General features: G+C 28.7%; 1 protein-coding gene across 1 annotated transcript; it reads left to right on the forward strand.

Annotated features, from left to right (window-relative positions):
- Positions 1-2,886: 2,886 nt before the first annotated feature.
- On the forward strand, positions 2,887-13,306 carry LOC132933615 (adapter molecule Crk). The gene is made up of 7 exons (XM_060999880.1): positions 2,887-3,393; positions 6,098-6,254; positions 6,314-6,436; positions 7,006-7,210; positions 7,274-7,402; positions 9,421-9,510; positions 11,061-13,306. Exons 2-7 carry the CDS (start codon positions 6,217-6,219, stop codon positions 11,277-11,279), a joined length of 804 nt encoding a protein of 267 aa, XP_060855863.1. The 5' UTR covers positions 2,887-3,393; positions 6,098-6,216; the 3' UTR covers positions 11,280-13,306.
- The last annotated feature ends 643 nt before the right edge of the window (positions 13,307-13,949 follow it).

Consider the following 13,949-nt stretch of genomic DNA (forward strand, 5'->3'; position numbering starts at 1 on the left):
TACAATTTTCACTTTGTATATATTATTATTGAAACTGATAAGATTATTATACAAATTGCGTGATATTGTTCGACGCACTTATCTAGGAACAGTGCAAATTAAATATGTTTAAATGTTTATGCGTCATGCAAGGAGGTTATACTATACATTTAAGATGTAACCAAAAGCTTATGTTTTGTAAGGACCGTGGTAGGTATACATTTTAGTTTCTGGTTGTGCAGGGGATGCGCGCCGGGCGGCCGGCACTTTTGGGGATTTCTTCTTTTCCGCCCGGCTCTTTGGGGATTTCCACTTTACCACCCACTGGACGGAAAAAGGACGCTTTCGAACGCTTCAACCGTGGTTGAAAACCAAACTTTCGGTGCAGGCGTGACAAAAACATTTTTGTTTCATGAAATTGTTTTCGTATAATAATTTGGTTGATGCATAGATCTCCTCATAATGCATTACTATTTGCCTTGATTATATATTTTTATTCTTATTTTATTTTAATATAATAATTATTATTTATACTGAAATCTATACCACAGTCCTTACAAAACATAAGCTTTTGGTTACATCTTGTATTCATATTATGACCTCTGTGCATGACGCTTAAAATAAATAAAACCAAATCGTTTCTTTCATGAAATATTGTTTTCGTAGAACAGTCTGGTTGTTGCATAGATCCTAGCCTGAATTACCTTTGCCGTGATGGCAGGCGTGACAAAAAATAGTATGTGTGGCTCGCGCGGGAAGGCAATTTCCGCCCTTGCCACACAATAAACTATTTTGTCACGCCTGCACCGAAAGTTTAGCTTTTCGATGACGGTTGAAGGGTTGGAAAGCGTCCTTTTTCCGTCCAGCGGGCGGTAAAGTGGAAATCCCCAAAGTGCCGGGTGGAAAAGAAGAAATCTCCAAAAGTGCCGGCCACCGGGCGCGTATCCCCTGCACAACCAGAAACTAAAATGTATACCTACCACGGTTCTTACAAAACATAAGCTTTTGGTTACATCTTGTATTCATATTATAACCTCTGTGCATGACGCTTAAAATAAATAAAACCAAATCGTTTCTTTCATGAAATATTGTTTTCGTAGAACAGTCTGGTTGTTGCATAGATCCTAGCCTGAATTACCTTTTCCATGAACGCAGGGGCGTGACAAAAAATAGTATGTGTGGCTCACTTCCCGCCCTTGCCACACAATATACTATTTTGTCACGCCTGCACCGAAAGTTTAGCTTTTCGATGACGGTTGAAGGGTTGGAAAGCGACGTTTTTCCGTCCAGCGGGCGGTAAAGTGGGAATCCCCAAAAGTACCGGAACAAACAAAACACTAAAATCTACACTACAGTCTTCATAAACTTTTGTTTACATCTCATATTCATATTATAACCTCCTCGCATGACGCGTAAACATTTTTCTTTCATGAAATTGTTTTCGTTTAATAATTTGGTTGTTGCATAGATTCCCGCACAATACCTTTACCTAGATAACATTTATTAATTCTGTTACTCGAAAATAGATTTACTAATATAAATAATATTGTTAATACTATAATATATTTATAAAGTCTGTATACCTCAGTTATAAATAAAGTTTGTATTTATCATAATTTTATAAATTGATATTAGGCATAACCATAAATTATATTTTTAAAGATAAAATAATGCATGTTAAAAAATCAGCCTTATCCTCCCCTCCCCCCCATGACAAAATCATTCGACTGCCACTGTCAACCACGCATCATCCTGCCATTGGTCGTCAGTGCGCGACGCGGTTTCTCGTTTATACAGAGTATAGATTAGAATAATAAAATACTTTAAAATGTTTCATTAGGTTATATTTTCTAAAGATAATAACTATTTTTGAAATTAGGTAGGTACATAATGTGCCTAATTGATACTTGTTGTTTAAATTGTAATTTGTATTAATATAATTAATATTTAATAGTATTACCTTAGTAATAATAATTAATATTCATCCATCTTAAATCCTGAATAATTTTTTAGACATAATTATTATATCTAAAAAATAAATATTTTTCATTAAAACCCTTTGTTAGATTTGCATAGGCAATATATTATACATTAATGCGGTTAATTGCCGGCCGTCTTATGAGAATTGATAAGTGGTAAATGTACGGGAACCATCAGCTTCACTAGCTTCGGAGAAAAGAAAAAATGTACGAGTTGAATATACGAATTCCTATTAGGTATGTACTAACCTATATAAGCTAAAAATTAGTTAATTAGTTATAGTTTCTCCTAAACTACCTACCTAACATCTGCATATGAACGGTTATGAATTTAAGAGTACCCCCCCACCAAACGTTTGTTCAAATGTTTTATTCCGGTGTTTGAAAATCTGAATACATTTATACATCTTCATCAGAAACCCAAAATCCGAATAAACGATTCGTGTGCCAAACCAAGGCCTCACTACCACGTCTTTTTTTGTCAAAAACTACTGTTTCTAATTCCAACGATACGTGTCGAAAATGATCACGATTTTCATTCTGAAAAAATATTCGGATTGTCCGTAACATATACAAGGGAACGATCGAGCCACATTTTGTAAACCCTCTGGTAAAAATTTCCTAGTTTCGCCACTGAACGCCATCGCACTAAAAACGTTCTAATTAACATGAATAACTAAATATAAAAAATTGTACATCTACGTCTCATATCTGTGCCTACGTAACATTATTATTTTTTATTATTTTTCTTTTACCGGCTCGTCGTCAAAAGACGTCGATAACAACCGCTCTGTTGTTATCTTTGCGATAAAATAATTTTAATGAGTGTCGGCGACGGTGGAGTAGTACTAGCAGGATGATGACCTGGTGTTGGTAGAGGAGGAGGTGGACCTTGTGTACCTCGTACAACACCGACAGATGATTGTTATTATTATATAGTGTGATGATAGTACGGCGGACTTTGGAATCGCAATTCGTACCCTACAGGCTACAACTAACGCGGCGTTTATGCGTTTCGTTTTCGTGATTGTATTATTATTTTTATTCAATTTCAAAACTGTGTTGGAAGAGCGCCGGCGGTGTACAAAAACCGATTACGTGCATATTACATATTATATTAATTAATTTTATTAATACTATTCGATTTAAGACAACGGAACCCCCGCCGCCGTCATCAACACCATCATTTTAAACCCAAAATCGGCATTGTTTACTCCCCCCATCGTGTGCGCTGACCGCTGTTCCGTTGGTTTAGGTGCGTGTTCGGGCGCTAAGTACTCGAAATTTTTGATTTCGTTCTTCTACACTGCCCTGGACGAAATCAGAGTTATCAGATTTTAGACTGTCCTGGTCAAAAAGTCGTTCTACACCCGAGTTATACGCAATGGCATGACTGCACATCATATTGTCGTTCTCTAAAGTTTCACGTTGACCGGTAAGCTTAACATTATAATATTAATAAGTCATAGTCCTAATCTAACCTAATAATTACTAGAATGGGCTATTCTCAAAAGTTACAAATTACAAATCAAGTTGACGATCAATTGAAATGTTGATAATTTATTTCTAAAGACTCAATTGACTGTTTAATAAGATAATTTTTAGGGTTCCGTACGGTAAACTGGGACCTTATTACTAAGGCTCAGCTGTCCGTCCGTCTGTCACCAGGCTGTATCTCATGAACCATGAAAATTAGAAAGATGAAATTTTCACAGATTATGTATTTCTGTTGCCGCTATAACTACAATTACTAAAAATCCTTGAATATATAATATAAGCAGTGTTGCAACATGTTTATAGATGATGGTACGGAACCCTTCGTGAGCGAGTCCGACTCGCACTTCGCTGTTTTTTTCTCTAGTTTATATATTGATACTTGATAGTGATAAGTGGTAATGGTAAAGAAAATGTTTTTATAACATATCAAGAATAACAACATAACAATATAAATTTATCATATAATATAGGTACTTGTTATCATTGATTCACCGTCTTTGCTCAACTGTTCAAAATTGTTTTTTTTGTATGTACTGGTTTATTACAGTCCATTACAGTGACTACAGAGGTATGCTCGACATCTACTGTATAGCAAAGTGGTACTTACTTGCCCACTTTTTTATGATTAATAACATTTATACGGATTGTTAACTTTCTTTCTTTCTTTCTTTGGCTTTTACGGGCCATTTAGGTCCATTGCCGCAACAACCACTTGCCTCCATCTATCTCTATCTTGAGCTAGTTCTTTTCCGTCATTTACTCCCAGTCTCGATGCATCTATTGTAATGCTGTCTTTCCACCGCTGTCTAGGTCGTCCTCTCGGCCTTCTTGTGTCCGGCTTCCAGCCTGTGGCCAATCCTATGGGGCCTCTGGATCTCCATACATGACCAGCCCATCCCAGTCTACTACTCTTAAGGACTCCAATTATATTTATTTCGCCATAAAGTTCTTCTACTTCTCGGTTTGTTCTTAATTCAAAGTCCCCCAGAACGTTTCTTTTTGGCCCAAATATCCTTCTAAGAACCTTCCGTTCAAATGTAGTTAGTCTATTTTCGTCTGTCATTGCTGTTGCCCATGCACCGCAGGCGTATAGTGCTACCGGTCTTATCAGAACTTTGTACAACGTTATTTTCGTTTTCCATGATAGGAGTTTTGACTTGAGTAGGGGTACTAGTCCAAAGTAGCATTTATTTACCGCTACTAGTCTTAGTCTTATTTCTTCGTGACTATCCGCATCCTCATTAATATTTACCCCTAAATATTTAAAGTTTGCTACCCTTTCAAAGTTATAATTATTCACTTTCATATGCCTTATTTCATGATTGTGTCTCGTGACTATCATGTACTTTGTTTTTTCCTCATTCACCATTAATCCAATTTTTCCACCCTCTTCTATCAGTTTACTAGTCGTTTTTTTAAGGTCTTCCTCGCTTTCTGCAATTATTATTACATCGTCTGCGTACCCTGCCACTACCAGTTGTTGATCATTTCCTATTTTGATTCCCGTTACGGATTGTTAACTATGGAAGGATAATTTTAAATTTTAACTTTACAATTTATATTTTAAACTATAACTTAACTATTAGATATTTCAGATCCTGAGCGGATCAATGAATGTGTTGATTTTAAAATTATGAATTTTTTTTAGTCTATTAAAATTATTTGTACTTTTTAAAAGTTTTATTTAAAGATTTATAAAGTAAATAACCTTATGAGTGTTTGGTTTTTTTGAAAAACGTGAACAAATGTGTACCTTTTTAAAAACAAGTGAATGTGAGCAGTGTGAACTACTTATTTCTTTTGCATTGACCTTTTTTAGAGATATTTTACAAAGTGTTACTATAAAAGAAGGTTTGGATATATTCAAGGATACATTTTTTTTATATTGTTTTTAAACATTCACGATGAACATCGATTTTTTTTCTTATGCATAAATATCAAGTATTGACTATTTTTATAGTAGTATTCTCACTTAAATAGATACTAGTGATGCAGTTTACTACACATTTTAGTATTGATATTGTTTTATATATATATCAATATCATATTACTATATCAAATAACAAACAATATCTATATCAAAAATAATTGATTGGTGATTTTTCTACACTTACAATAAAAAATTTTTATCTATTTATCATGTGAGGTATCCTATCTACTTTTAAAACTGAGTACAGAATTCCATGCAAAAAAAATTAACACAATCTACATACTTATACGACATCATTATACATCACCAATAGATGCTATGTTTTTGCATAAGAAATTACAAATGACACATAATTTTAATCAAAATATAGGGTATTTCATTCATTATTTAATCAATAATGAAAGGTTATGCTCAAGTTTATAATAGATCATATTTGCCCGATCGTTTTAAATATATTTAAAACAAATTTAGATTTATTTTGGTAAATAAGACAAAGAATATGAATATTGATTTTAGAAATGTTAAATATATCATTTTATATTAATTGCATTTAATGTTGCAAGTTCATAAATAAATAATTTAAAAAAGGAATAATAAAAATAAAAAGGTATTAGAATTGAATATACTGATTAATAATAAGTATTAATAAAAATAATACACTTGTCACCAAAACTAGGCAATGCTTTTTAAAATAACTTTATTTGTTTTTCAGATTTGGATTTCAACAGCCATGGAAGTATAAACAAGCTAATCAAAAACAATACTATGATTTTACTTTTTATTTTATTTCAAACTTTATTTGTGTAGTAATTGGTAAAAAATAATTTTAATATGGCTGCACATTGTTTTGATCCTAACAACAAAGCCAGGTAAATTAAATTTGTTCATTTTCATTTTTTACTATAAATTCACATTGATTTTTTTTTAGTTGGTATTTCGGACAAATGTCACGTATTGAAGCTTCTGATCTATTGATGGGTGAACGAGAATGTGGAACATTTTTAATTAGAGATAGTCTCAGTATTCAAGGAGACTATGTGCTATGCGTGAGGTATATAATTTATAAATTATTTAAGAGGGCTAGTTCCAGTCAAACTAATCTTAAAAAATTTTTTAGCTTATAAAAAATCAACAAATTTTTACAGAAAAATATTTTTTAATTTAAACAAAACTTAAAATTAAATTAAATGCTCTTATGAAACTTAGATTTAGAAAATTATATTTCTTATTATCTTGTTATCAATGATAAAAACTGAAATTTTTATATTTCCACAGTTTTATGCTACAGAAAATTAAAATTACGAAAATTGGTTTAATGCAACCTTTATAATTTACAACTTGTTTAAACTAAAATATTCAAACCTGTCCAGTTTTAAAGTGAGCTATTCCTTTTTCTGAGACTTGAAATGAATTTAATTATAATAGCTATAAATACCTATCTAAACTGCTGAACAGACCAATATTAATTTACACAATCCTTTGATTGGCTTAAGTGTCACTGAATTATAATCGGTTGTTGTCAATATAAATAAAATAATTTATTGGTACTTTTATTCAATTAAGACCATACTTTGATATATACAATAATTGTATTTAATAAATTATATATTGATGTTACAGGGAAGACAGCAAAGTTAGTCATTACATTATCAATAAAATACAAGAAAATAATGAAACGAAATATAGAATTGGTGATCAGATGTTTGCCGATTTGCCTAGTTTATTAGCATTTTATAAATTACACTACCTTGACACTACTCCTCTCTTGAAACCTGCTGTTAAACCAATAGAAAAAGTTGTTGCCAAGTATGACTTTGTTGGAAATGTAAGATTTTATTTCAATTATTTAATATTAAAATATTAAAATACTTTTTTCAATTTTCCTTAGGATCAAGATGATCTACCGTTTAGAAAGGGAGATATTTTGACAATTCTTGTAAAAGACGAAGAACAATGGTGGACAGCTAAGAATATTATGGGTCAAATGGGTTCTATTCCAGTTCCATATGTTCAAAAAGTGAGATATTTCATATTTTGAATTATTATATTAAATAATAGTTTTCTAAATATTATATTATTACGAATTATAAACTAACTTCTATCTATCTAATTATATTAACGTGAAACTACGTATATAATTATATTCTTTGAAACAGCTAATCTCAGAAACTACACTACTGCTGATTCTTTTTTGTTGTGTTCGTAATTGTCGTGGACAAAGTTTGTACGAAAGAAAATTTTAGGAAAATCTACCGAAAAAGTAGGAATTCTGGAAGGCAAAAATACAATAGTGGTGCCATTTGTCATAATATATTTTTGTTTATTGTAAGGTTGTTATTGGTTGTGATTGAATATAATTTTAGACCTGTATATTATAATTGTTTATAACTTGGTGAAAATGTTATTTCTAACACTAAATTTTCGACCATTTACGATGAAACTGTAACTTTTTATGAGCTTTAGAATGATTTTTGATAATCAGCAGTAATTAATTGATATATTACCGTAGACTTTTGAATTATTTGCTAAATATTTATATTTTTGACTCTCTTTAACCATGCTAATGTTTTCAAATTTTTAGATTCTGAGCGAAGCGATGAATGTATTGATTTTACAATGCTGTGTTTATTTTTTATTTTTTTTCTGTCTGTCATCACCTTTTAGGACAGTAAAAGTGCTTGGATTTTCTTCAACTTTTCTGATAGGAAAGTGAATCTAGTTGGTACTTTGGGGGGTCAAAAGTAAAAATTTCCCAGTAGTTTTCAAAAAAGACGTGAAAAACAAAAGAAAAATTAAGGAAAACGGGAGTTTTTACGCAAAATCTGTTTTTGAGAAAATCAATTTGGTTTTTGTTGCAACTCTAAAAACAAATGACCGTAGGTACATGAAATTTTGACTGAATGTTTATATTAGCATTTTCTATACACCATAACATTTTCCAAATATTTTGACTTTTTTTGAGCCGTTTAAGAACCATTTTCAGTTTTTATTTTCTTTGTTTTTTTTTCTATGGATGTCAATAAAACTTTATTTGTTGGGTAAAAAAGCTTTAAAATTTAATGCAAGGTTCCTACTATATTGTTACTATGATATTTGAAATCTTGACAAAATACGAAAAAATCATGAAAATTAGCAAATTAATTTGAGTTGAGAATTCATAAAAATTTTTCTTTTTAAATCTAAGACTTGAAAATGTAATACAAGATTATCCATAAGTTTGTCTACCTTTATCTAAAATAAATGTCTACAAGAAAGTCAATTTAAATTTTTATGAGCGTTTGAAATTCATATTTTTACAACATTTGATATTCACTCGATTTCTCATGTAACGATTTTACTATTTTGTTGTTATTCAAATACATGAAATTTTACTGAATATTTATATTTTCATTTTCTATACACCATACAGTTTTGAAAATATTTTGACTCTTTTACGGACATTGTCAATTTTCAATTTTTTTAGTTTTTTTTTTTTATAAATATCAATAAAATAGAGGGTAAAAAAGCATAACCTTTTGTAGCCTACTGTACAGCTGAGCGACATCCCCTAACCCACCTTTTTAAAATTATTTTTCAGTTAGAAATTCATTAAAGGGTTTCATTTTTATACCTAACATAAGACATTTTAATAGAAGCTTTCCAACAAAGTTGTCTACCTCTATCAAAATGAAAAAGTTTACTGAAAAGTCATACTATTTATAGCCATAAGATATTTTATATTTTGAAAAAAATAAATTTAACTATTTAATTTCATTATTTGTACTAGTATGATCTGGTTCCAATACTTAAATTAAAAACCTGCATTAACATTTTAATGATTACGGTTTAATAAATAAATGGTATTTTATTACACAATCATAATACTTAGTTATTAAAAAATTATATTGAAAGAATGATTTATTAATATTAAACACAGTATTTGACTGAAGCATAATGTAAACAATATAAACATGAATAATGTATAAGTATTGATTGTGAAAAAAAGTAAAATAAATATATATCAAATCTGTGTTTAACATTATTTTTTTATTTTAGTATGATGGAAATCCACCCTTACCAATAAAAGACAGTAATCAAATTCCTGGATCTAATAATGAGTCAACATTAAGGCGGTCTAGTCTTCAAGTAAGTTAATAAATTGCATTGTTTGATAAAATATTGTTTATTAACTCTTTTTCATGATTTATTTTGAAATTGTATCAATAGTATTTTTATACATTTCTTATTTAAATTCAAACTCAATTGTATACAAATACCACTAATTTAACTCTATGGATTGAGCTTTTACATACAAATACTCTAGTAGGCAGTGATGTATTTGTAATTTTTTTCTATGGTATACGCTCAGCAGTCAGCATATAGGCGTATATTGGAGCTTTGGGACCTTAGCCCCCTTTCAAAAAAAAAGCCTAACCTAAGCTTAGCTTATGGTGAAATATATATCTGTCTGTAATTGATAGACCTAGTCCCCACAGATTATTAAGAAGACGTGGCACCCACATGAGTCTCCGTCTTACAAGTGCGTAACATAGCAGATCATGTTTAGCTCTGTTAGTTTAAAAATTGAAGTAAATTGACCTCTTATAAAATTTAAATGTAAGATTAGTACCCAGGCATATGCTTTTTATTATATTTTAATTTTAAAGCAAGTTATGAGTATTATAAGAAGTTCAAAAAACTTACAAGTTTATAATAATCATAACTTGTTTTAAAATTAAAATATAATAAATAGCTGATGGCATTGCCTGGATAATAATTTTAAATTTAAATTTTATAAGAGGTCAATTCACTCTAATTCTTAAACTATCGGAGCTAAACGTGATCTGCTGAGCATAAAATTTGCTACGTTACCCACTTGTAAGCCGGATACAACACATGCGGGTGCCACGTCTCCTCTTACCCATATTTACGTCTATACATCATATGGAATAATACATACTTTTATTATATAATTCCGTTCTGTATTATGTATGAGGTATAAAAAAAACGATCTCCACATAGGTACTTGCTAAAATTATAACTGTTTTTTTTTTCAAACAATTGGTAACATGATAAAAATCTTTTTTATTTAGAATATTGTATGATATATAACATCATAAACTCAACTGATAATATAGTCATATAGGTATGTTTTCTATAAAATCTGCCATACATTTTCTTTCAACTACATTGGTGCCATAGGTTTAGAGTGGAAATTTGCGAGTTGCAATAGTCCCTCAACCATGAGTCTATAACATTTATAGTATCCACTATCCATAACCGTGATTATAATTGTAAAATTATTGATATTGATATGATGGTTTATTATTATTAAACAAATGTTAATTTTCCGCCAAACGACCAAACTAATTGGTACATGCCATATACCCTCAAAAACACCACTGATAGTAGGTTAAAATGCTAGGTAGATCCAACAAAATTAAAATGTATGCAGTATTTAGGGTTGGGTCTACTTCCAATATACATCTAACTAGTAACTACTGATGCTTTGTAATATTTATGATATTTTGTAATTAATGTTATTGAATTATCACTCAGATCCATTAAAATAACATTAGTGTAGTTTATGAATCATTTGAAAAATAGTTTTTTTTGTTTTAAATTATGAATGTCTATTGATATTAATTATTTTATTCAAGTTGCTGTATAAAAGTAAATTATTTATTTATTTACAGAAAAAATTACCAGCTCTAGCTAGAGTTAAACAAGTCCGTGTACCAAACGCATATGATAAGACAGCATTAAAACTTGAAATTGGAGATATAATCAAAGTAACAAAAACTAATATTAATGGTCAATGGGAAGGAGAGCTAAATGGTAAAACTGGACATTTTCCATTTACTCATGTGGAATTTGTGGATTCTGAAATGAATGATTGTATAAGTGACAGTTAATTTTAACAATTTTTATAGCTTCTTAGTTCTCTTAGTTATTATTTAATTATTTTTTAAATATATTTCGTAAATGGCAACTAACTAGATAGGTTAATACAGATATATTTTATTATAATGAATCATTGTATGTTTTATTCATTAAAATAGAGTTTTATCTACTTAATTGAAAAAAACCAAGTAGACTTGTACCAGACAACTTTGTAATGTAAAGTTATTTTGAATTGTATTTTTAATGTGTGAAATATACTGTATTGCATTATTTGTTTAATAAAGCATCAGCAAGCCAAACATATCAAAATTAAAAGTTTATTAAAGTAAATTTAAAATAATATTATTTATACATAAATTAGTGCCGGTATAACTGAATAATTTACAATATTGACTATTAGTCTTTATTTAGAAAAAATAACTGACCAATAATTAGATAGATAATTAGTTTATATGATTAACTAACCAAATAAATTAGTCAGTTAATGACTAACACTTAAATATTTAACTTGAGGCCAACAAATAAATATGAGTAATAGTTAATTAAATGATATTTACTAGTAAACATTTAAAATATATTTTTTATTTTCCAAATAAATTAACAATATTAATATTAAAATTGTTTTACATTTATATACATACAGTCCAATACTTGAAAATTCATAAATCATATTATTGTTTATTAGCTATATTACTCTTTATGCCATAAATCTGAAATGTTAATTAAGGGAATAAAAAAACCCTTAATATATCAGTCATAAGACATTATGATTACATTACCTTCGACCAACAATACTGAAACTAATATGACATATTAATTATTTCAGTATAAACTGTATATAATATAAATGCTTTAATTTATTTCACTTGTTAAAAAGTTTATTTTTTTAACACCCAATATTTATTCATGTTATAATTGTAAATTACATAAATTAAAAATAATGCTTAAATCTTTGTTGCAAATTCAAATATTTATTGATATTACTGTTGTTGGTTAGGTAATATGATTTTAGCAATTATCAATTATTTTTATCTTCAACCATAATTTTCAATACGTTCTTTGTTATTTTACCTTTATTGAAAGAATAGCCCGTGTAGTAGAAAAAAAGTTCTTTAATGTTACAAATGTTAAACAAATTACTACATTTCCTCAGGTACTGATCATGTTGGATCAGCTTGTCAATGTTTGGTGCAATTTAAAAACAATAACATCAAAACATAATATTACAATTTAATTATTCATCAAAATTTGGTCAACACTTTCCACATTATTAAATTTAATTTTTAGTACCAACCATTATTAGTATGATGATGTTCAGTTCAGTGGCTCTATGTCATACCTAGAATTTTTTTTTATTTTTTAAAGTTTTCCTAACACTATCATGCAACTTTATATCTTATATATTAAATAATTGTGTTTATTAAGCAATAAAATGTATTTATATACTTAAAAAATGAACAGAAAAACAGTAATAAAATAATTTTTTTGAACTGCTTCCTTGAATAAATCTTGGGTGTGTGCCACTGATTAATTTAGAGAATTCAAGGAAGGTAATAAATATAATACAAAAAATAAAAATATTAGTAGTAATGGTAGTATGCATTAAAGTTTACTAATCTGATCTACCATTTTGACATACATTATAAATATATACCTAGCAATTTTTATAAAAATTAACTACCAATATTTTAACTATAAATAATTATTATATTAAAATTTGTATGTTTGGCGATTGTAATTATTTTATTTTTTTAGCCTAGACATCCATAGCCATTAGCTTTTTTTACATATACTTTAACTTACATTAGTTTGCATTATACAGTATATTATATTTTTTTATTATTGGCTTACAATAATTTATCTAGTTTTGAGTTGTTAAGAAAGATGATCAGCTGTTGTGTATTGTCTAGTGTGAGGGCTTCCAACAGAATACTGAAAATTCTCTCTTTTTGTCTCTGATTGTAATTATTATAAATTAAATAATAATTTATCATTTTTTTTGTGTTGTCAATAGAAATAAAAATAACAAAACCAACAACCCCGATTTTTTTATGAGAATAATTTAACAATTGTTATATTTCTCCTGTATATTAAAGTTTTTGTTTTTAAAAAAAGTTCAGTTGAATTCAAAATGTATTGGGGGTACTAAGAAGTAAAGGAGGACACCATGTTTGTCTGAGTTAATTAATGTTTAATGCTTTAATGTGATAATATTAGGTAAGTCTAGTTGTGTGTTGTCTGAAGATGGTCATCTGAGGCTCTTGTATGCATCAATTATGTCAGTCAAAGGTTATAACTAGAGACCGGATTTATATGCGCTTAATATCTTGAAAATAAGATGCTTCTATGCTCTATAATTTCATCAAAATAATCTTTTATATGCAAAAATATTCTTTTATGAAAAAATATTCTATTTCATAAAAATGTATTAAACACTGAAAAAACGTATAAAAGTAACAGGTTATAAAAATAAACTGTTATATTTAATCTATAATATGATGATATACTGGTGTACCTATATTTAACTGTTGTAACACAAACTTATGAATTTCAAAAATAATAATACTAAAATAAAAAATAAAAAATAATTGCATTTCGTTTATTAACAGAATAATAATAAAAATAAAAAATATTATTGCATATAGTTCAACTTCAGAATAATATTATGTATTAAAATAACT

The sequence above is a fragment of the Metopolophium dirhodum genome, chromosome 1 (assembly GCF_019925205.1).
Source record: "Metopolophium dirhodum isolate CAU chromosome 1, ASM1992520v1, whole genome shotgun sequence".
NCBI classification, from domain to species: domain Eukaryota; kingdom Metazoa; phylum Arthropoda; class Insecta; order Hemiptera; family Aphididae; genus Metopolophium; species Metopolophium dirhodum.